Here is a 25,914-nt window from a genome sequence, read left to right on the forward strand (position 1 = left end):
TTGTACTGATGTAGTTACTTATTTGTACTGATGTAGTTACTTCTTTGTACTGATGTAGTTACTTCTTTGTATTGATGTAGTTACCTATTTGTACTGATGTAGTTACCTATTTGTACTGATGTAGTTACCTATTTGTACTGATGTAGTTACTTATTTTTACTGGTGTAGTTACCTATTTTTACTGATGTAGTTACTTATTTGTACTGATGTAGTTACTTCTTTGTACTGATGTAGTTACTTCTTTGTACTGATGTAGTTACTTATTTGTACTGATGTAGTTACCTATTTGTACTGATGTAGTTACTTATTTGTACTGATGTAATTACTTCTTTGTATTGATGTAGTTACCTATTTGTACTGATGTAGTTACCTATTTGTACTGATGTAGTTACCTATTTGTACTGATGTAGTTACTTATTTTTACTGGTGTAGTTACCTATTTTTACTGATGTAGTTACTTATTTGTACTGATGTAGTTACTTCTTTGTACTGATGTAGTTACTTCTTTGTACTGATGTAGTTACTTATTTGTACTGATGTAGTTACCTATTTGTACTGATGTAGTTACTTATTTGTACTGATGTAATTACTTCTTTGTATTGATGTAGTTACGTATTTGTACTGATGTAGTTATCTATTTGTACTGATGTAGTTACCTATTTGTACTGATGTAGTTACTTATTTTTACTGGTGTAGTAACCTATTTTTACTGATGTAGTTTCCTATTTGTACTGATGTAGTTACTTATTTGTACTGATGTAGTTACCTATTTGTACTGATGTAGTTACTTATTTGTACTGATGTAGTTACTTCTTTGTACTGATGTAGTTATTTATTTGTACCGTTGTAGTGACTTTTTTGTACCGATGTAGTTACCTGTTTTTACTGATGTAGTTACCTATTTTTACTGATGTAGTTACTTATTTGTACTGATGTAGTTACTTATTTGTACTGATGTAGTTACCTATTTTTACTGATGTAGTTACCTATTTGTACTGATTGTAGTAACCTTTTTTTACCGTTGTAGTTACTTATTTGCACTGATGTAGTTACTTATTTTACTGATGTAGTTAACTATTTTTACTAATGTAGTTACCTTTTTTTACTGATGTAGTTAACTTTTTTTACTGATGTAGTTACTTATTTGTACTGATGTAGTTACCTGTTTTTACTGATGTAGTTACCTGTTTTTACTGATGTAGTTAACTATTTGTACTGATGTAGTTACTTATTTGTACTGATGTAGTTACATACTTGTACTGATGTAGTTACTTATTTGTACTGATGTAGTAACCTTTTTTTACTTATGTAGTTACCAATTTTTACTGATGTAGTTACCTATTTTTACTGATGTAGGTAGCTATTTTTACTGATGTAGTTACTTATTTGTACTGATGTAGCTTATTATTTGTACTGATGTAGTTTCTTATTTGTACTGATGTAGCTTATTATTTGTACTGATGTAGTTACTTATTTGTGCTGATGTAGTTACTTATTTGTTCTGATGTAGTTATCTATTTTTACTGTTGTAGTAACCTTTTTTTACTTATGTAGTAACCAATTTTTACTGATGTAGTTACCTTTTTGTACTGATGTAGTTACCTATTTTTACTGATGTAGTTACCTATTTTTACTGTTGTAGTAACCTTTTTTTACTGATGTAGTTACTGATTTGTACTGTGTTAGTTACTTATTTGTACTGTTATAGTTACTTATTTGTACTGTTGTAGTTACCCTTTTTTACTGTCGTAGTTTCCTTCTTGTAATGTTGTAGTTACCTATTTGTACCGTTGTAATAATCCATTTGTACCGTTGTTCTAATCCATTTGTACCGTTGTAGTAATCCATTTGTACCGTTGTAGTAATCCATTTGTACTGTTGTAGTTACCTATTTGTATAAGCACTGTACTCTTTGTGTGCTTATGTACATAACTTTGATTATTGCTGTAGTTATCAACATGTACAATATAAGGCGTTTGATTGATGAAACTTTCACAACAAAATGTTTTTGACTTTTTGTAAATATACCTTATGTTATAGGTTAAATATATATATAGACTATCACAATCTCTAAATTAATCAATGGTTTATTTGTCGCTTGCCAAAAAGGCCTTTTTTATTTGGCTCTCCGGCTCAAGGTCGGTGCCAGAACTATTGAGACTGTTCCAGCTAGCTATTCAAAACTAAGGGGTATACTTTGATAGTTCACTGAACATGAAGAAAGTAGTGAACGATATGGCCAAATCCTGTTACTACCAGATAAGAATTATTTGCTGTATCCGGCAGTTTATAACTGCATATGCATGCAAGAGTTTGGTGCATTCACTTGTTACCTCTCGGTTGGACTATGGTAATGCCCTGCTCTGTGGTATATCTGACAAACTAACTCGTCGCAGAGGGTTCAGAGCACTGCACTGGGAGCACATCACATCTGTGTTATATTCATTTCACTGGTTACCTGTACGATACAGGTCGCAGTACAATATTTTAGTGTATACACACAAGGCACTGAATGGAATAGCTCCCCAGTACCTACAGGATAGTGTTACCCTATATCAGCCGTCACAATCTTGATAACTGCGGTCGGAGACAGAATCATTGCTGTGTGTCCCAAAATCTCGTACTGTGACCTATCGAAACCGGTGCTTTGGGAGGCTTTACGCCAGAATCATTGCCGTGTGTCCCAAAATCTCGTACTGTGACCTATGGAAACGGGGCTTTTGGAGACTTTCGGCCACGTTGTGGAATAGCTTACCATCTGCTATTAGACATTTCTCATTTTGAGGAAGACCTAGCACGGAGTCGGTGACGCAGACTGACAGTAGTAAATTCAGGGAACATCTCAAATTTTTTTTCATTCACTGCCCTGATCCGAACGGACTTCTTTCGGCTTTCGACCAGAACTGAATATCTTCTTGAAACCTTCAATGATTGACCCATGTAGATTGGTTTTGTTTATAGGAACGACCCATAAATGGCGCGTGAATACGTCGATGGCGATGAATAAGTACATCATTCCCTCGTTGTCTTTTGATAAATTCGACACGTCTGCCAAATCTACATCCAAAGGGCATCAATTCACTGAGAAATAACGTTTCTTGTTTTAAACTTATGGCGGAGTGAACATTGTAAGCTATATAAATAGGCATCAACATCTTGTAGCCACTGTCTGATTGCATGAAGACCGACTTTGTACGTTCCCTCCTTCCTCAGGTATCGGTATATTTTCCCAGGACCGGCATAACTGACAGGATTTTTTTTAGATAGTTTTCAGGTGTTCTTTCCAGTCAATGATCGAAAAATGAATCTACACCAAAACCGGATGTGACTGGTTGTGCTTAAAATAAACCTGACGCAAACACTCGCTTTACATATGGCCGCTCGTCCCTCATTCAGGCTATGTATTCCTATATAGGGATATCCATATCCCTTCGCCATTATAGGAAAGGTCAATTATCAACTGACTTATTATGGGGTCAGTCCCTCCTTCCTCATTGGTCCCTCACTGATCCATCCCAATAGGGAGGGATTTACTATAAATATAGAACGAGGGACGGGATGACGTAGAACTCTAATTTCCTACTCATCACTTATAGAACATAGACAATCTTTGTTTTCGATACACATAGTCCAATATAAAAAGAATCTTATGACCATACATAATATTATACGTTTTGTTGATAAGAGTGAAATAATCTGTGTGTATGAGACCTAATTTTGATTTTACAAGTGTTTTGTTTTTAATTTTATATTTGAATAGCAAGTACTTAGAGCACGTGTTGTAGTGGTGTGATATTTATTGTGATGATAACCAAATGCAGTGACCTTGGACAATGAAGTTTACAGTTCCCGGTAAATACACAAGGGTTCGCATCACAATAGTTTCATTGATATGTTAACAAATGATTATCCAAGAAAGTATCACGTGATGTATATTGCTGATATACAAAACCTAAATTAAGGCTAAATCGTTCTTAAACCTAATTATAAGCTATTACTACACCACGTGATAATGTTTTCGAAAATGATTGGTTAACTTCGCGTTTTGTTTTGCATAAATAAGTGGCAAGTTGATGACACATCTGATCATTAACACGATAAAAAGCCGAGTTACCTACTTACGTGATAATTATCTCGGCAAAATTATCTCGGAAAATGTAAAAAATATGTCGACATAATTTAAACGTTACTGCGACATATTCATAGATTATGTCGACATCTTTTGAAATTATTGTCGACATAAGTAAGTCGAAAGTCGAAGGCAGAAATATACAAACATACATAACATAAATAATATATGCAAAAATATAAGATCTGTAACTAGCTTGGTTGGTATATTTTGCAACATATAAGTTTTGCTGGCTGTATGTTAATCAGATTACAAACAAGTAACACGCTTGTTTAGGTTTGTTTTGTATTGTACTGTTATCTTTGTAAATTTTTGAAGTAATCTATGTGTACTGAAAGAAATATTGCAGCTGGCTATGGACAAAAGTTATTTACTGATAACACTTTCACGACATTATGTTTCTTCTCTCTTGTATCTGATTTTGGGTTTTTTAATTTTTGTTAGTATTTAAATAAAAGCTTGTTCTACACACAAAAACTAGGTTTGATTGTTCATTTCAATGACGGCTTTAGGCACATGTTGAATAATATTTCATTATTATGAAGATAGAAAGAGTCACGCTTACTTCGAATTTTACTTAACCAGCGTGAAGTTGGTAACTTATTCAATATTGTGCTAGTTTGATATTCAAATGAAACTAACATAACAGTTCTTTTGCCGCATTTTTACACCTATAATAGGGCATCTTCAAGGTATTAACTTGCTGCAAAACTGCATCAACGATACCCCAAGCTAAATGTTTCGATTTTTTTGGCATAGAATTTGTGTCCACAGCGATGTCACATGGTGTCTCAAAATGACACATTCTTCAATTTTGCTGACAAGATTTGTTTTACACACTTTTTATTCTATACGACTTTTTCTTGCCTGTTAACTTGAGCAAGTCTAAAATGTCTTTGTTATACCACATAGATTTCTACGCACTCATAATCTTAAAAGCATGGATAATTTCCCGAGGAATACATTTCTACTGCAGCGAGAACATCAGCATTTTTTTCAGCGAAGTTAACCAAACCAATATAAATTGAATGTCAGCTTTTATTCATCATATTGGTGTAAATATACTCAGAGTTACGAGACTATTTCCGCAAATTGCGACCTATCCATTGTTTCTCTGACGTCATTTCGCACCCTGTGAATCCCCTTCTACACAAGTCAGCTACTGTAGACTTGCTCAAGTGCGTGCCTGACACTTTGCAATATTGAATTTATTTCCATGGCAGACGATGCTCCGGGTGGTGTATGTGTGTAAAGCAGGCAAAAGACCTGTGATAATGTGCCCTGGCACGTTCAAAACAAAAGGTCAATAATTTTAGGCTGATATTTGGAAAGGTGCCCAGTTTGCATTTTTAGCCTAGGGTATCGTTGATGCCCTTTTGTATGTGGATACATTAGATGATCTTAGATGATGCCCCGTAATGGTATAGATGTAAAAAAGGCGGCATAAGACATATTATGATAGTTACATTTGAATATCAAACTATTCCAATATTGGGTCAGTCTAATAATTGGTCACCAACTTCACGCCGGTTTTTCACTTATGACAAAACAACAGGGACAGCTTACTGTATGATTAGTGTGACGAATTCGATTTTTATATAGTGAACATTCCCTTTCTTGATAGTAGCATTCATTCCAACCTACGGTGTTTAAGTGTTTGCTCCTATTGTAATATGTCTTCCGTGATACATGTCGACCATGATTAACATACGCTTTGAAGAGATCTTGGTTGTTGGATACTATGGACATGTTTAATGATCACCGTTGTGATATCATTTTGAAATATTCTGTTTCCTGGTGCGATGAGGGTCGATGCACAATTTACTTATGAGTGTGCCATGTTGTTCCGGTGTCAATATCTCGATTCACTTTGAGGAAATGACACTACTTGAACTAAACCAAGTTTACATTGCTGGTAAGTCGTCGACGAAACAAAAACCTGTTACCTTTCAGGATATCTTAGCAATCATAGCAAAATAAGATCCAAGGGAATGGCAAGACAACACTAGGATCAATTGAAATAGCATGACTAGTTTCGTCTTTTTATGCCCAGCATTTGTATATATACTTTTGGGTTGGGGATCTCAAAAACTTCAAAGTTATGACCCAGGGGTGAAGTCTGCAAGAGTTGGGTAGATCCCGTGGTCCATTCTTATATCATGAATGCATTCATCTCTTTATGCCCAGTATTTGAATATATAGTTTTGGGGTAGGGATCTTAACCGTTTCGAAGTTATGGCCTAGAGGTTAAGTCCCTAAGGGTGGGCTAGACCCTAGAGCCATCCTGGAAGCATGTGTGCATTCCTCTTTTAATACTCAGCAATTGTTTATATGGTTATTGGGTGGGGATCTCAACTGTTTCCAAGCTGTGACTCAGAAACTAGGTCCCTAGGGGTTTGGCCAGGCCCTAGGGTGTATTCTAATATCATGACTGCGTTCATCTATTTATGCCAAGCATTTGTATAAATAGTTTTGGGGTGGGGATCTCAACCGTTTCAAAGTTATGACCCAGGGACTATGTCTATGTCTATGGGCTAGACTCAAGGGCCATCCTGGAAGCATATGTGCATTCTTCTCTTTACACTCTGCAATTATACATATGGTTATTGTGCCCAACCCCTTAACCCAGGGGGTCAGCCCCACCATTTGTACAATTTTGAATCCAAGTGGTTGAGAAGAAGAAGTCGTTTAAAGAAATTGTTGATGTACGGACGACGGATGCCACGGTATGGCATAAGTTCACCTTGGTCCTTTGAACCCGGTGAGCTAAAAATGAATGCATTAATTTTCTGTTAAAGGAGAGTTCTTCTTTATACTTGTTACTTTTAAGCGTTATTGTTATGTTGTTTTTTGGTCATATGTTATATTTAATTCGAATTTAACACTTCCATATCACATCATTTTCCATAAAAGCACGAACTTATCACATATTTGCAGTAAAACTATCACAAACATTGAAATTGTATACAATATGTATAACGAAACTAAATAAAGTAAAAGAAGGAAAAATAATAGTATACAACCATAAGCATACTGGATGTAAACCAAACTAAATACAGCACTCATTACAACGCATTATTGTCCAACAAAAATATATTTTACAAACAAAAATATTCAATATTTTGCTTAATTAAATATTATACAACATTTCTTCAACACGAAATAAGATTTTTCCCAACCGTTTTGCAGACGTCACAGATTTTAAACAGTTGTTTGTTATTACTTGAAGGTCCTATTTCGCTTCATATCAATAAATCACCTTTGCGAAGAAGAAATTTGGAAAAACGTTTTGATCTAAACCAACAACTGTTTGACAATAACAGTCTTTAATGGAAAATAATATGTAGAAGTATTGTTGACCTATTTGTTTATCATTTATCTACTTAATTGGCTTAATGTTTACGGTAAATGCATTTTTTCGTAAACATGTTACGTATATCAGCAGTGTTACCATCTATATAATATAAAGTACCATCAAAATATACTGTTTCCGACTAATTTCGCATATATGCATGCAAAGACATTATGACACATTATACAATGTAGCTAGTATTGTTTACACGGAAACATCAGCACCTCGGTATGAATACCTGGATGTTGTTTTAAAGAATCTAATGTGGACTAGTCAAAGTAGTCCAAATGCGGAAATTTTCACACAAAAGTCAAACAGAAAAAAAGGAAAACAACCTTCTACAGTTTGAAAAATTGCATTGGTCAGGTGTTTCCAGGCTATTGGTATCTGCTTGTGGATACCCCGTAGGTCCATGTTGTGCAACTCCTGAATGCAGAACACCTGTAGTCCTGCAGGGGCTGCGACCGGGGCGACAGTCTGTGGGACGTCTATTTGATTGGCTGTCACGCACATGGTAATAGCGGCAATGCGTACGCCTCCACCCGCTGCGGCGATAGTGCAGTCGACTGATGGAGATAATTAATAATTAGTAAAAGGGTTAATGACTATCCTAAAAAGTCAAAGGTCAAAGGCACATATTTGTTTTCTAGAAAATGTTACAGTAACGTTTTCTCCAAAACCATTCTTGTTTTGTAATCATGATATTTTAAAAAACAGATATATAAGTTATTTAAGTCTAATAAGAAAATATGTCAAATACACCTAGTGGCATAATTGAACAATGAAATTGTCAAAACAATTTCAAAATACTTCAATGTACACTACATTTGAAAGATCATGTCCTAATTCTAAAATGAGGGATTTATTAAGTTTCAAGGTCATAGCAGCAAACACTGAAGGAAATAAGGCATGTTGAAAATTAATTATTTTTCTGCGAAAATTCGAAATGGTCCGTATGATGCATTATTTTAGTACGTATATTCTAAAACATTATTCTTCGTGCACCAGGCGGTAATTAGTCTTAATATTTAGTCTGCAACTAGCCCGATTTTATGTCTATAATCTTAATGGAAAGAAACTACCTTTAACGTTCAAGATGGCCACCATTGCCCCTGATTGGTCAATTTTCAAACCGCTTTAACTCTAAATACCTTATGATGTAAATATTTAACCTTTTGGTATGTTATAGCGGCTGGTATACCATGTTTGTCATCAGTTCAAAGTCAAAGGTCAACTTAGAGTTATGTTTCAAAAGTCTGGATGTTTGATGTCGCATTGTCACTAGCCTTGATATTGTGCATCAAAAGTGATCAATAAGAAATGACCTTGGTCTTCATTCGAAGTCAAATGAAGATTGTTGACCTTTATTTTAGAATTCGTTCTGTAGCCGAGAAGTAAGCATTGATACCTGTTGAACTGTACAATTGACCTTTATGTTAACAAAGAATTTCACCTTGTAACCGCCGGTGTAACGTTGAAAATTGACTCCCGTTGAAAATGGAACCGGGGAGCCGTTGAAAACTGACTTTCCTGTTGAAAATGGACCCAATAAGAGGTCAAGTTTCCACGTATAGGCCGTTGAAAACTGACCCGTTGAAAACGGACCCTTACTTTGTCCGAAGTACCAAAATGATATCGTGTACCTATGCGTCCATCGTCTGACCAAATCAGGTCAGTGACCTATTTTTGCAATATTTGCAATATTTGAAATACATATTCTGTTTACCTTCATTAGGTAAATTTGACATATTTTTGAAAATTTGACTTACATTATTAAAAACTGCTGTTTGGTTCAGAAATGTACTTAGAACTGTTTTTTCATCTAATTAGGTAAATTTAACCTACATTTGAGAAATTGACCTGCATTATTAAAAATTGTCATTGGATTCAGAAATGAACTTAGAACCGTTCTTTCGCCTAATTAGGTCACTGACATAAATTTAGTATGTTGCCAATGGTAGTAATATATGTTAACATGATGGTACTCATTACCTCAGTGTTCACCCTCATATGCCACGATAAATGTATGGGGTTGATTAATACCTTTTTAAACTTTGTGGGACTATAATAATGAACTAGATATAATAGGCGGAATATAAAAAAGACGAGACAGATTTTGAATATTTATCGCATTATTTCATCATGTAAATTATATATGCAATTTCTCCGCAGGAGGGGGTTCAGTTACAATAAACTACATCAATAACCTATTAATTGTATACTGACAGCACCTAAATCGATTATTGTAAATGTCAAACCGCTGTATTTTTATCACAAAGTCATACTACAGTCATGATTGTCAAATATTTTTAAGCAGTTTGACAGATACTTTCATTGATGTTTAAAGAAAAAGAGGTCAGTTTGACATTACTTTATCAATAAACCGCTGCCATGCCCAATGTCGTATAGTTTACAGATTAACTATCATATGTCTCAATCATACCTTTAATAGAACATCGCTTATTTGGTAATATATATGGAAAGACATATTAATCTGTTACAAAATATCAACGAGTTTCCACATCAACTTCATTGATATATTACAACAAGAGGACCACAAGCAGGAGCATTATACGCTCGTCCCATGCCAATCTGACATACTTAAAAACCTTCTGATGCATTTTTGTATCTGAATGTATGAAATATGGAAATAATGTAAGGAGGAGAAACAGCATTTTTATTACTCAGTAAATTCGAGGACTATTCCTGGAATTTTGTGAAAGAAGAGTACACACTATACTTTACCAACTTAAGCTGAAGTAATACATATATACATTTCAGATATCCATTACGACCTTTGAAAAAACTGAGTTGCAATTGCCTACCCATTGTACATAATTCAACCCATGAAAATAGAAATTGAAACTGCCCCTTATTGCCAAAAATCTATTCATCGTACACCATTTATGCCAAAGATATTTCTATTGCTTATTATATGGCCCTTTTTTGGGACCCGGTTTATCCGAATTTTATGTCTAAAACTAAAGCAAAAGTTTGACCGAAAGTTGTTTTTTTCGGTACCAAAAGGGGAAGGGTAAATCACAAATATACTTTGTTGTTTTCAAAATGAACTAAAACAACCAAAAAGCTACCATTTCTGGTTTTGGAAACATGTGTGAATTAAACAGGCATATATAAAAGAATGAAAATTAACAGAAATTCAATCATAGAATTGCATTGTTGGATAAGTATGAAACTTTCGCAAATTAAATAACACCACATAACTAATATCTATGCTAAGTTGCATGCTTATCCTAAAGTGCCTTTTATGTACAATGAGCCCTTATTATTGGAAATAGGCAAAATAATGGATAAAACAATGAAATGGGTTAACTGTACCGATTGAAACAGACACTTTCCTTGAGGATTGGAGACTTAAATTATCATCAAATCAAATTTCAGAAATTAAATTCATCATTTTTTCAGTAGTTGTGATGACAAATGCCATTTTTTATTTGTAAGTTAACTTTGATAATTAGAAAAACAAATCAGGACCCGGAACTCACTTCAGCCACAGGTGTTGAGCAAATATTACATGATATATATAATATACTATATTAACTATTAAAATCTTATATTCACAGCATATATAGGGTGCCCCTTTAAATTCACTTAAGTTTGAAATTGCCAAGTTTAAGATGTGTCCAGAAGCCATAACTCGGTATAAAACAAAAGGAAAGTGCATTTTATGTAAGTGTACTAAAACGAGTCTCAGGCTGATCCTCAAGGAGAATAAAATGGCCATAAGATGATGATGATGTGCATAAGGAGGTGGATGTGAGGGGGCTGTCCCTTTTTCTTCGGCTGATTCTTACTAGGAGATGAATGTGAATTGCATTTAAACAAAATCCCTGCGTATATCTAAGGTTTTCATCCATTTTATCCATTTAAGTGAATGTATTACCCTTTATTTTTATAATTGATCAATGATCCATCATTACAATCTTNGGGGGGGGGGGGGGGGGGGGGGGGGGGGAGGCACTTCTAAGTTCTCACACTGTGACCTTTTATTCGTCAGAGCTACTCAAAAGTACATCTAATAATGTGAAAAGTCATTAAGGGCGTTTAACAGAAGCTATACGCCTAAAGGCATAATATTAATAGATCTAAGATCATATAATCATTTAATTGAAAGCTAGAAGTCATTTTAATGTCCACGATAATTGGTCACACAAAAAAAAAGTAATAATTCGCCAAATGATACATAAAAAGACAATCAGTATCAAAACTCATTGAATCAGAGAGAACACCTATACATCAGTATCAATTTGACAACGTGATCAACGCATACTTTGCCATAATAAAGAAAACGTATGGGACTTTACCAAATGTCAGCCCATGAGGGTTGACAGCGCAGGAAGAAGTAACGCGAACTTCGAGCTCGTTCTACGTGCATGTGACCAAGTGCATTTCATTGGTCGAGAGGTTAGCACTAACTCAGTTTTCGTACTAAATTCAATGACGCCGGGGAAACAGGGGTCATTCAGGGGTGCAGTTATTAACAGGTATCTCTGCCGATGGAAATTTAACGAACGATTACTAAGTGAAGAAACACCGAAATGGGTGTCTTTTCTACAAGAAATATCAACCCTTTTAGTGTCTTGGTTTTTTTCTCATGCAGGCAACTTTACTGACTTTTTGTCCATATATGGACTAAAGCATAGGATTAAAGTAATACTCTTCGTTGCACTTTTTAACAAATAATTTGCAAGACACCACCAGACAGAATAAATATATTGCATTTAAAAAGAAATAAAACATAGACTCAAAAAGTTACTAAAATGTGTCTAAAATCCAAATTTCTGTAAACACTACACATATCGGATACTTAAGAAAAATAAATGTTATTAGTCTCAAAACAATACATGTGTATACTAATGAAAATACAACCGTTTGTCCGCTTCAAAAGGGAAAATAGGCATAACGGTACTTATATGTGGCAATTTCATTTGTGGCCGTTGTCAGTTGTGGCACGTGTAGAACACATGGTTTCATTTTATTTAGTGAAATAATGTTCTTGTTCTCGTAAATAGTTGGAAACTATCAACATCGTCATCGTCATCATCATCATCATCATCACCAGCATCATCATTATCATCATTATCATCATCATCATCATCACCACCATCATCATCATCATCATCATCATCATCATCATCATCAACATCGTCATCATCTACCATTGCATTACACGTAGACCTCTTAACTTTCAGAATACTCTTACAAAAAAACATAAGTGCACTTTTTCGATATCCAAACCCTTTGAAGAACCCCAAACTTCCCAGCCATAATCCAATATACTACAAACATTAGTATCAAATAGATGTCGTAAAGTTTTTTAAAATTAAGGCTTACGTGAGAACAGTTAGAAAGAAGAGCAAGGATAGCCTTACGATCTTGGTCAGCAAGCTGCTTCTTAATAAGTTTTTAAATTTATTATTGAATCTAAGTTTCACGGCTAAATAGCTGAAAGCGTCTCCAATTTCAATTTTTTATTTTTATTATTATATGTCCAGGTTTCACAGTCCTTAATACGACCTCCATTTCTGAAAACAACTATCTTCGGGGTTTTTCTGAGTTTAAGATATTTCATTTAGATAAATTCTATTTAGATAAATTTTATTTAGAGTTTTTTTTATAACATAATAACATAAGCTCTGAAGAGCTTTTGACCGACATATACATATACACATACAGATACATGATACATAAAATGCAATACATTAAGACATCAATTACTAATATCAAACACATATTTTCATATATTACTTTGATAATAGGTATTGTGTTTCACAACACTCAAAGTACATATACCATATATCAATAAATTGAATTAAATTAAATTAAATCAAAACAAGGCTTGACATTAAAAGTTTTCAATGCCACAATGTAGACACTGTAGGCTGGATAAAGAAAAGATGAGGTTAGAGTAAGGTGAGATATTTATTATTTGCAGGCTGCACATTTACATTTGGTTCCATTCCAAGAGGATACTAACGATTTAAAATGGCCTTAATTTGTTGTGGTCCTAAAGTTTTCAGGAAGATCATTCCAAAGACAGACTGCTGCATATTTGAAGGTTTTTATACCGTATGTAGTAGTCTTAACATGTTGGATGTCCAAAAATTTTGTATATCTGAAACTGTAATTTTGAGACTTGGGTGTGACAATGTTGTGGAGACATGGCGGTGTGGTTGTGTGTATGCTTTTGTAGGTTTCTATAGCCATTTGCCTCATTCTTCTAATTTTCAAAGTAGGTATCTTTACCAGGGCCAAAAGTTCATCGTAGCTGCTTGAGAAGTCATCATAAATAAATCTGAGTGCCCTATACTGAATTTTCTCTTCTTTTTTTAACATTTGTTTCCGAACAGAAGTGCCAGGAGAGTGGGCAAAGATTAAAGCGTGATAGTATGAAGGTGTGGAAAATTGTGAGTTTATTTAGTCTGTTCAGGTGTTTTCTAATTCTGTAGAGTACATTTAGTTGTTGTGAGGCTTTTCTACATATGGTTTTGATGTGGAGATCGAAAGAGAGCGTAAAGTCAATGTCAACGCCTAGTAGTTTAACACTTTCTTCACATGGGATCGAAATATCATCTATTTGAAAAGAAATGTTTTGTGTCCAGGTCTTATTACCTATTGCAAGTTCTTTGAATTTGTCAGGATTTGCTTTCATTTTATCTATATCGAACCAGTGTATGAGATTTTTGAAGTCTTCTTCGAGTGCGGATGTCAGTTTTTCTAAGTTTGTAGATGAGTGTGATAGGGTATTATCATCAGCACACTTGTATAGCTGACAGTGTTTTACAGGGAGGAAGATGTCATTAACAAATACGTTAAAAAGAAGCGGGCCTAAGATTGAGCCTTTGGGTGCCCCCTTTTTGATATTACTCCAGCTGCTAAAAGAGTCCTGAATCTTAATTCTTTGTGTCCTGTTGGTAAGATAATTTTCTACTAGGTTTAATGAATGTTCCGAAACTTCATAGGCTAATAATTTGGCAAGAAGAATTTCATGTGGGAGACAATCAAATGCTTTAGATAGATCCATCAGAAAAGCAGGTACGTATTTGTTATCATCTAATGTTTGTTTCCAGTCTTCAATAATTCTTAAAGGTACGGTTTGGCATCAATATCCTTTCCTAAAAGCACAGAGAAAGTTGTCAAAAATATGGTCGAAAAATTTGCTGAGTTGGTCAAAAAGTGTTCGTTCATAGATCTTGGATATGGATGGTAGTATGCTGACTGGGCGATAGTTACCTTTATCTAGTCCGTCTTTTTTCTTGTAAATGGGTTGGACTTGGGCACGCTTTAAATTGTCGGGAAAAATTCCAGAAGTGATGGTTGTGTTGATGAGTTTGGTTATATGAGGGGGTAAGGGAGTGTTGTCCTGCTGTGATGAGTTTTGCGCTGATGTGATCTACACCGGGAGCCTTTTTAATGTTTAAACGTGAAACTATTTTTGTAATATCCTCTTCCTGAATCATGGTGAAATTAAATTGCAAATTTTGGTCTGAGTTTTCTTTGATTTTGTTAATGCTCTCGTGTGTTTCTGGGTTAAAATCAATGTGTTCTCCTATTTCATTAGCGACATTTACAAAAAAGTTGTTAAAAGTTTGGCTTACCTCAGTTTTGTCAGAAATAATTTTGTCATCTTCCAATAAAACTATGTTAGATTGGTGTTTGTTTTTGTTCGAAATGAATGGTTTGATTGTAGGCCAGAAATCAGTGTTCTTAGCTCCACCAGTACATCTTTCCATGAAATAATTGTTTATGGAGGATTTCTTTAGTTTGTTGACATGGTTTCTTTGAATCCTGTATTTTTCCCATGTATCGTTGTTTCGGGTTATAGTATATTTGTTATATAGCATGTGTTTTCTGTGTATAGCTTTCCGTAGGTTTTGATTCATGCAGGGGAAGTTTATCTTGCGATTTGATTGGGTTTTCATTGGTGCATGCTTGTTTATAGTGTTGGTTACTGAATTTTCGAAATTTTTATACATTTCGTTTACGGATTCGGATGATAATTTTGACTGTTCAGTGGTATTAGGCAGAGGTGATGTTTCCAGATCTTTATTGAAATTTTCTATGTTAAAATGTTTGAAGCTTCTGTATGTCATTTTAGTTTGATGTGTAGTCTGCAAGCTACCTTTTATTGATGTTGCTATTATATTGTGCCAGTCGCTGATTCCAGTGGGAAAGTTTGTTGTGTTAAAACATAGATTTTTACTATTGGTTAAAATAATATCCACCAGAGAGGGTTTACAATGCATGACAAAACAAGTAGGGTCCTTTATCAGGTTATCTAGATCATGTGCGTCACAAGTAGTATTTAAAAGCATGTTTTTTTTATTCGTCTAGAATATCAGAATTCAAATCGCCTAGGACCATAGTATGATCGGCAAGACTGTGTCCCTTGTCTAATGCTATGCTAAATTTCTCGGTAAAAGTGGTTTCATTAGCAGACGATGGTTTATATAGACCATGTATGAGCCATTTCCGTGAATTTAAAGTTATTTCAAAAGTCATATTTTCGAAAAGTTTACATTCAATATCAGTTCGTCTTCTAGCTGGTAAGTCTGATCTTATGAAGGCAATCATCCCCCCTTTGTTGGAGGTATTGTCCCTTCTCTCTATATTGAAACCTGGGATGTGAAAGAGTCCGTCACGAAAGGATGCGTCAATTTTAGTCTCCGCCAGGAATAGTAAATCAACCAGTTTGAAGTTTACTGTTACCTTCCATTTTGTAGAGTATTTAAAAAGGCTATCAAGAAGAGTCGGTGGACCCTGAACAGATTCCGAAAAAAACCCCCCAAATCATCTGCATACATAAACAGAAACAAACTGAACTTACCGAAGTCGTAATCTATTGCACCGTTTTCAATAAAGGACCAGAGACATTTAAAGCCAGTAGTATATGCGTCTCTGAAAGGACGTTTGAAAAACATTGATAAAAAGTGAAAACAGTAATGGTGACAATATTTCCACTTGCAACAAACCGACATTGTTTTCAAAACAGTTTGATCATTTCCCATTAATTGAACACATATGTTGACTGATATGATTTATAAAACGACTTAATTATACCAAGCCTAGTCAACTTGCGCCATAAGCTTAACCTGTCGACAAAATCAATTGCTTTGCTTTGATTACGATGACGGATGGTTGGCATAGTGTTATATTCCTTAAACTCTGAGAGAGAGAGCGGCGATTCCTCAGAGCCTGCACAGATTGTGCAACTGAATTACAAGCTTGATGATCATGAGCTGCAGTCCCGTAACGCCTTCAAGAGAGACGGACTACGAAAACCTTCCACTACAGCTAAAAGACTTCGACTGTCGGTTATCGAAGGGCCCCGGGACATGTACTAGACATAACAATATTTATTCAGGTAAAAGGCAAAGATATACAATACATGTATCCAGAATAAGAAAGGACCTGTATAGCGAAATTGAAGACGCTGTTTCGGGATCAGAAGACGAAGATGAAGAATAATTGAGTCTTAAATCCTAACAACGGCTCTTTTCAGAGCCAACCACTTTTCTCTAAAAGTGTCCATTACGCTCGAAATTACGCTTAAACATCCGTCATTTATAAAACTAAGGAGTAGACTAAACCTGAGGAAACCTATTCTTTCAGAGAGCGGGTTGTTTACCATTGAAACTCTCTTCCATATATCATGATAACTTCGTTATACAGACATCACTAGTCCAGTAAAATGTTGGCAGTATCAAATTGGTGTGCCAATATAACGAGTGAAACATATAAAGGAGTTGCTAGAATAGTGTAACGGAACTGGACTGGGCCGCTCGTCTTTCTTTCTTTAGTACGATCCTTGAAACTTAGCTTTTTTATAAAATAAAAAATACAGTGTGAAAGAATTCAAAACAAATGAGAGAAAATAAAAGAATTATTTCTTCTGTCGTGCCAGTAAATCATAGGGAAATTATGTGGAGCAGAGGGAAATTGTCCATGTCTAGTGTCAGGGTCAGAGGAAACTCATGCTAACTAACTTAAGCCTTAAAACAGTAAATATGTTCAAACAAGGGAAACAATCATAATGTAAAAAGTTCATGGCAGTTTGGCTTCCGTAGTATGTGCTCCTAACGGTAGCATTTTTTTTTATCCTATAATTTATTTACACGCTGGCTAACAAGGTAGCAAGATTAACTCCCGATAGTAAACTATATTATTAACACAGTCGAGTATATCAGCTCACTCGACCCGTTACTATATTTGGTTACAGGTGTCGACGTCCTTGCCTCGTTGTATGAAGAGTCAAGATCACCTGTTAGCCGTTTATCGGTGTATATATAGGGACCAAGATAATGGCCTTGGAACAGGTTCTTCGTAAACAATTCCGATATGTGTCAATTTTTCTACATTTTGTGGTGATAATTTTCTGTAGCTGTGTTTTCTTTCCACTTGGATCTGTAACAAATTACTTCCAGTCTCAATGTTTACTGTTCGCGGATCCGGTGTTAACTTTGAACAGTAATTTCACTGCTACCGTGGACATTGCGAGGTCAATATGGGGTTCTGTCAACCTGTGTAATGTTTGTATCTATGTACCAGTAGTGACAGCCATCCACTCTTTCATCTGGTGCTGGTTTTACTTGCAGATGTGGACTATGAACGATGAATTGTAAGTATCGGTATGCCATTCAAATGTCAGTCGTAAGCGTGACCTAGTTACCACATGTCGTGTCAGTGCGAGCGTGTCGCTGAAATGAAAGTAGAAATCGAAGCATGTCTCAAGAAAATGAATTCATGTAATAAAGATGTATGGTACAATTTGAATTGAGAAAGACGGTGTTAATCGGGAGTAAACCAGCGTTGTGGCTGATAAGAATATGATATTATTGGTTTATTATTATTGCTATATAGTAGGCAGTGGCGGGCCCAGGGCAACACCCTTTTTTCTGTGTCAAAAAATAATCTGGACTTAAGTTTTTGAAGATTTTCCTCTATTTCATATTGGATTTCTTTCTAATATCAACCATCCCGTGAACTATGATTTCTATGGCAAGCAGCAGTTTGAATATCTATATATGCCTAAGGATGCAGTTGCCCAAACAAGAAGTCCACTATTTATACTCTAAACAGTAGGGGATTAATCGTTTTTTGTCCATATATTAGTAGGGTCTCCAGTCAGGTCAGTGGTGAAGGCTCACCGGACTGACTCTACCTAATCGTATTGTTCTAATGTCACGGTGCGGTGATCACCCTGTCCATTGAGAGAGGATAAACCATCTGTTGGAATTAGGTATATACATGTAGCTAGGTTAAGTGCTATTTCAAAGGTAGAGTCCATTTCATGATAGATAAACCTGTATTTTCACCTGTGGTTTCATGTACACATGATCACCAGGAGTGATTTTTTATACCTATTAAAAAATGTAAATTTCAAAAATTTCAAAGACAATAAAGCATCCACCTTAGCGTGACTTTATCAGGTGAATAATAACCAATGTTAGCATAAAAGCCTAGCATGTATATCCTTTTTCATTAGCTATATAGGTGTTGCCCTTGTACATACATGCATACNCCCCCCCTGGTACCTGGTAAGTTTGTTGGGAGTGACAGACCAAAAAGGGCAAAGTGAGCTTATTTTACCTATTCTTCTCTAGAACAACAAGGCCTATTACAACCAATTTTGCTAGGAAGTATCCTTAGAGGACGATCCAGCTCTGCAAATCAGAAATGGCTGGTCCCTTCTGGGGACCCTTAAAGGGAAAAAAGTGGTAAAATTTGAGATTTCTAAAAAAAAATTACTTAAACAAACCAGCAGTTGAATGATTTACATATGTATTATCTAGTGTCCTTAGTAAATGTACAACACATTTTGTGAAGGAAATGCCAACTTTTTGTTTTCATGAATGAGTGCACAAGAGATCAGCAATGCATTGTGCATCAACAATTACTGTTTTTTTTCTGAAAAGCTAAAGAACCTGAAGTCCTGTGCCCATATTCATGAAACCATTCTCATGCTCAAGCATGTTGTTTTTGCCCAAACCGACTTTCTTGTCACTTACTCAAATCATGTCAAGCGACCAAGAAGTCAAATGAAAGCATTGAAACAGTTTTTCGGCTGTAAGTCTCTTCATTTTTTTACCAAATCATTGACAAAATAACTTTTTATCTATATTAAGTTATAACCAGAACAAGAAATCAGGCTTGAGAATGAGAATTAAAGGTTTCATGAATATGGGCCCTGATATTTGGCTAGTTACTTACTGGCATAGAATGCATATAGTATACGTAAATAAATGGCTGTTACCCTTCTCCAAGGTCACATGGATTAAATATGCGATATCAAGAATCCCAAAGACAAAATATTTGACCAGTAACAGGATGGCTATGAGAGGTTCAAAAAATGGAGTAATTACCTTCATATATATTCAAGGTCACAGGGGTCATATCTGTTCGAAAACTCAACTGTGTTCTAACTGAATGGTAGACCCATTGATGGTCACCATGAAAAACACTGCAGGTGTATGGGAATCGCTTTCCTCATAGACCAAAATATATCCACTGTAAAATTACTCGTATTCCTTCATTATAATATACACATATTTTCTTTATTGTTTTGCTACTGACAACTAAAAATAGATATAAAATTCTCTTGGTCAAGGTTTAATTGGCCTATTAAAATTTCAGTACAGGTATAGAAGAAATTTATATCTCATAGATATATGGTGTGTAAATCCTGAATTGTAAGACTGAGTCTCAAACAGCTTTTTTCTGGACCTATAGAGTCATGTTAAAAAGATCTTGCTGCTTGGGATTCATATTTGTTAAAACCCTAAAAAAATCTGAAACAAAAAGAAGCCTAGAGTCAATTGCTTATTGGTGTGAAGAGTGCTACAAAATAGCTACAAAAAGACATAACCTGCACCTATATTGAAGTTCACAGGGGCTAAACCTTTAAAAACGCTAAAATATCTTCTGAAGAAGAATCAAAATTATTTTGACCAATTCTAGGTCAGTACAGGGGTGAAATCTGCTAAAACACTCAAATAGCTTTTCCTGCAGAACAAAAAATGCCTATATAGAGTCATGAAATATCCTTACAGTTTGCCAAAATATAATGCCATAAACTTTGCAATAAAGATATGACCTTGACCTATATTCTAGGTAACAGGTAAAATTGCTTAAAAAATTTAAACAGCTTCTTAACAACCAATTGAGAGATCTAAAGTCCTTATATATCCCAAGTGACTCGCTGGAAATGAGCAGTACAGTGTGAAAAGAGTTAAAAAGCCTAATGCCAAGGTAAAGGTCAAGGTAACTGTGACTTAAAATAGAATAGAGGGATACTGTCAAAAAGAGATTATCGATATTGCCCTTTTTGACCCACCAGTGTTCAGTCTAATTGTAAATAGTATTTGGAGGGTGAATAATGTAACACATTTCTAGTGTCCTGAAATACAAGATGGCTACTGGTCAAGGTCACAACTCATCATTTCTGATTGGGCTTATATTTATTTAGCTTTGGTTCAATTGGTTTCATTTTGTTTAGACTTGGTGGTAATCGGTCTACGTGGTAAACCTAGAAAATTTGGATATATATCACCAGGCAGCCCTAGTTTTCTGTCATTTTGGATGACGACATATGTTCCGTTCTGTTAGTAAGATTTTGTTAGTAATTGGTGGTGATTGGTTAACTTATCTGATTAGATATATTTGTACCACCTTATAACCCTGCATATTCTGAAATCTATGATAATCGCTGTGGTTGCTGTTTTGGAATTATGGGGAATACATGCACATATATACTTAAACTCTCAGAAACAGGGCAGGCCGTTGTGGGTTTCTAATATAGATTCGGTCATGTTGGATATCAATATTTTGAATATTTATCTTTTTTTTTTAAACTTAATAATGATATACTTTGAAATGTAACACTGATGTAGGAACAGAAATGAAAACAAAAATTTAATGGTTTATCACTTACATTGAAAAAGTCATCAGGTCTTGTATATTATTTCAGGAGAAACATCTTGGTAGAGATCGTCAACCAATTAAAAATGAAGAGCCAGAATACACAGGATGTTTTAGCAAATGATATTGGTAAAACAACACCAGGTTTCAGATTAGACAGAGTCTGGATAAGGCAGGGTTGACATATTAGCTAAAGAGAAGGAAATATAACCAAATATCAAATATGGTATGGACAGGGATCTGGATTAAAGAGGGGACAGTTTAGAGACGATATACTGTATCTTTTTTGTACTGTCTTCCAGACGGATGCTGTGTTCTTTGCTGATCAGTGCCATTCTGCAGGTGATCCTCTTTGTCACACAACTCGTCAGTAGCATCATCCTGTCCCTGGGATTCTTCACATTCTGTCACCATCTTACCCATCAATTAGGGGATAAGTAAGTGGACCAATCTATTTGAATCAAAATTGGAAATTTCTGCAAGAATTAAAGTAGAATTATTTAGAACATGGAAAATAGAATTTGATACCAGGAAATGTACATTAGCAGTAACATGTATACCAGTCTGATATCAAAGTTTTACTTTTTACACAAACAATGTATGTACTAAACGTGGCGCAACGTTTCAAGACCGATCACAGTGACCTATTTATGTACGTTTAGTTAACTTCACATATAGGGTTGAAGGTATGTGGCCCTTTGGCCTCAGTGACCTATTAATGTAGGTTTACTAAACTTCACATGTAGGGTTGAAGGTGTGTAGCCCTTAGGTCTTAGTGACCTATTTATGTAGGTTTACTAAACTTCACATATAGGGTTGAAGGTGTGTGGCCCTTTGGCCTCAGTGACCTATTAATGTAGGTTTACTAAACTTCATATGTAGGGTTGAAGGTGTGTAGCCCTTAGGTCTTAGTGACCTATTTATGTAGGTTCACTCAACTTCACATATAGGGTTAAATGTGTGTGGCCCTTTGGTCTCAGTGACCTATTTATGTAGGTTCACTCAACTTCACATATAGGGTTAAATGTGTGTAGCCCCTCGGCCTCAGTGACCTATTTATGTAGGTTCACTCAATTTCACATATAAGGTTAAATGTGTGTGACCCTTAGGTCTCAGTGACCTATTAATGTAGGTTTACTAAACTTCGCATATAGGGTTGAAGGTGTGTGGCCCTTAGGTTTCAGTGACCTATTTATGTAGGTTTACTAAACTTCACATATAGGTTTGAAGGTATGTGGCCCTTTGGTCTCAGTGACCTATTTATGTAGGTTTACCAAACTTCACATATAGGGTTGAAGGTATGTGGCCCTTTGGTCTCAGTGACCTATTTATGTAGGATTACCAAACCTCACATATAGGGTTGAAGGTGTGTACTCCTTTGGCCTCAGTGACCTATTAATGTAGGTTTACTAAACTTTACATATAGGGTTAAATATGTGTGGCCCTTTGGTCTTGGTGACCTATTTACATCTAACACTGTTGAAGTACAGTTTACACTGTTTACGATAAGTAAATCATTATAACTTGGCTATTTTTACTACTCAAGCTCTTTTACCACTGTAACTCCTATATTTTGCATCACTGTATTTCAGTTTTGTGACTTTCAACACCATTGTTAGGACCTTCACATTCACTTGATTTCAGGAAAAAGTGCAAACATCACGGCAAGTCTCTTCCAAACGTCTGAATTTATTGTTGTTTGCACTTTTTCCTGGATTTTTACTAACACCAGTGTGAACTCTGTATACCTGCTTGGTATCCACAGTATAATTGACGAAGAAATATAAGATACAGCACTTATCTAGGACATTGTGTCCCCCCTCCCCCTTCTGTGATTCACATAATTTGAATGCTGCAGTAAGTTTTCATATGAAAAGTGATAGACAAATAGAAATAGGGGTTGCTATCGAGCTTTTTACAGTGTTATGTTGAATTGGAAGCTGTTAATGAACCAGTTGACAACCCAGTGTATGGGACAGGACAGGCAAGTAAGGATCAGAGAGATACAAAAATAAAAGTTCTTATGACAAAATTTATTATTTAAATCATATAAATATAAGTTTTTATGACACAATGAAATCAATGACTTCGTTAGCCTTGGAAGAATTCAGGAACATTTTTAAAGAAATTTTGATAAAGATGTGAAGGATTTGTTTTTAAAATCCTACAATGATTAAATCTTGAATATATCAGAGTGTCAGAATGACATTGTCGATGTGTCTGTGTATCCAAGAGTGTGTCAATGTGTCAGTATATCCAGGAGTGTGTCAATGTGTCAGTATATCCAGGAGTGTGTCATATGTCACTGTCAATGTGTTGGTGTATCCAGGAATGTGTCATGTGTCAGTATATCTAGGAGTGTGTCAATGTGTCAGTATATCCAGGAGTGTGTCATATGTCGCTGTCAATGTGTTGATGCATCCAGGAGTGTGTCAATGTGTTAGAATATCCAGGAGGGTGTCAGATGTCACTATCAATGTGTCCATGTATCCAGGACTGTGTTAGATGTCACTGTCAATGTTTCCGTGTATCCGGGAGTGTGGCAGATGTCACTGTCAATCTGTCCGTGTATCAAGGACTGTGTCAATGTGTCAGTGTATCCAAGAGTGTGTCAATGTGTCAATATATCCAGGAGTGTGACATATGTCACTGTCAATGTGTCTTCGTATCCAGGAGTGTGTCAGTATATCCAAGAGTTTGCCAATGTGTCAGTATATCTAGGAGTGGGTCAATGTGTCAGTATATGCAGGAGGGTGTCAGTTGTCACTGTCAATGTGTTGATGCATCCAGGAGTGTGTCAATGCGTCAGTATATCCAGGAGTTTGTCAGATGTCACTCTCAATGTGTCCGTGTATGACATTGTCGATGTGTCAGTGTATCCAAGAGTTTGTCAAGGTGTCAGTATATCCAGGATTGTGTCATATGTCACTGTTAATGTGTCCGTGTATCCAGGAGAGTGTCAGATGTCACTGTTAATGTGTCCGTGTATCCAGGAGTATGAGTGTGTCAATGTGTCTATGTATCCAGGAGTGTGTTAGATGTCACTGTCAATGTGTCCGTGTATGACATTGTCGATGTGGCTGTGTATCCAGGAGTGCGTCAATGTGTCAGTATATGCAGGAGGGTGTCAGTTGTCACTGTCAATGTGTCTTCGTATCCAGGAGTGTGTCATATGTCAGATGTCAATGTGTCCATGTATACAGGAGTGTGTCAATGAGTCAATATATCCAGGAGTGTGGCAATGTGTCAGTATATCAGGAGTGTGTCAATGTGTTAGTATATCCAGGATTGTGTCATATGTCCCTGTCAATGTGTCCGTGGATCCAGGAGTGTGTCAGCATATCCAGGAGTGTGTCATTCAGTATATCCAGGAGTGGGTCAATGTGTCGGTATATCCAGGAGTGTGGCAATGTGTCAGTATATCGAGGAGTGTGTCAGATGTCACTGTCAATGTTTCCGTGTATCCGGGAGTGTGGCAGATGTCACTGCCAATGTGTCCATGTATCCAGGACTGTGTTAGATGTCACTGTCAATGTTTCCGTGTATCCGGGAGTGTGGCAGATGTCACTATCAATGTGTCCATGTATACAGGAGGGTGGCAGATGTCACTGTCATATCCAGGAGTGTGTCAGATGGCACTATCAATGTGTCCATGTATACAGGAGGGTGGCAGATGTCACTGTCATATCCAGGAGTGTGTAATATGTCACTGTCAATGTGTCGGTGTATCCAGGAGTGTGTCAGTGTGTCAGTATATCCAGGAGTGTGTCAATGTGTCAGTATATCCAAGAGTTTGTCAATGTGTCAGTATATCCAGGAGTGTGTCAATGTGTCAGTATATCCAGGAGTGTGGCAGTTTATCCAGGAGTTTATCAATGTGTCAGTATATCCAGTCAGGTGTCAATGTGTCAGTATATCCAGGAGTGTGTCAATGTGTCAGTATCTCCAGGAGTGTGTCAGTATATCCAGGAGTGTGTCAATGTGTCAGTATATCGAGGAGTGTGTCAATGTGTCAGTATATGCAGGAGTATGTCAGTATATCCAGGAGTGTGTCAGTATATCAAGGAGTGTGTCAGATGTCACTGTCAATGTGTCGGTGTATCCAGGAGTGTGTCAATGAGTCAATATATCCAGGAGTGTGACAGTATATCCAGGAGTGTGTCAGTATATCCAGGAGTGTGTCAGTATATCCAGGAGTGTGTCAATGTGTCAGTATATGCAGGAGTGTAAATGTGTCAGTATATCCAGGAGTGTGTACGTATATCCAGGAGTGTGGCATATGTCACTGTCAATGTGTCCATGTATCCAGGAGTGTGTCAGATGTCACTGTCAATGTGTCCGTGTATCCAGGAGTATGTCAGATGTCACTGTCAATGTGTCCATGTATCCAGGAGTGTGTCAGTATATCCAGGAGTGTGTCAGATGTCACTGTCAATGTGTCCGTGTATCCAGGAGTATGTCAGATGTCACTGTCAATGTGTCCATGTATCCAGGA

The 25,914-nt window shown here is 36.0% G+C and overlaps 1 protein-coding gene across 1 annotated transcript in view; it reads left to right on the forward strand.

Moving 5' to 3' along the window:
* Positions 1-17,729: 17,729 nt before the first annotated feature.
* The window catches only part of LOC110463516, a 21,313-nt gene continuing 13,128 nt past the window's right edge, over positions 17,730-25,914 (forward strand). Inside the window, exons 1-2 of the mRNA XM_021518157.1 lie at positions 17,730-18,120; positions 21,722-21,856. Coding sequence (XP_021373832.1) covers positions 17,804-18,120; positions 21,722-21,856 — 452 coding nt within the window. The 5' untranslated portion in view covers positions 17,730-17,803. The remainder of the gene's footprint in view (positions 18,121-21,721; positions 21,857-25,914) is intronic.

The sequence above is a fragment of the Mizuhopecten yessoensis genome, unplaced genomic scaffold (genome assembly GCF_002113885.1).
Source record: "Mizuhopecten yessoensis strain PY_sf001 unplaced genomic scaffold, ASM211388v2 scaffold10913, whole genome shotgun sequence".
Taxonomy (NCBI): Eukaryota; Metazoa; Mollusca; class Bivalvia; order Pectinida; family Pectinidae; genus Mizuhopecten; species Mizuhopecten yessoensis.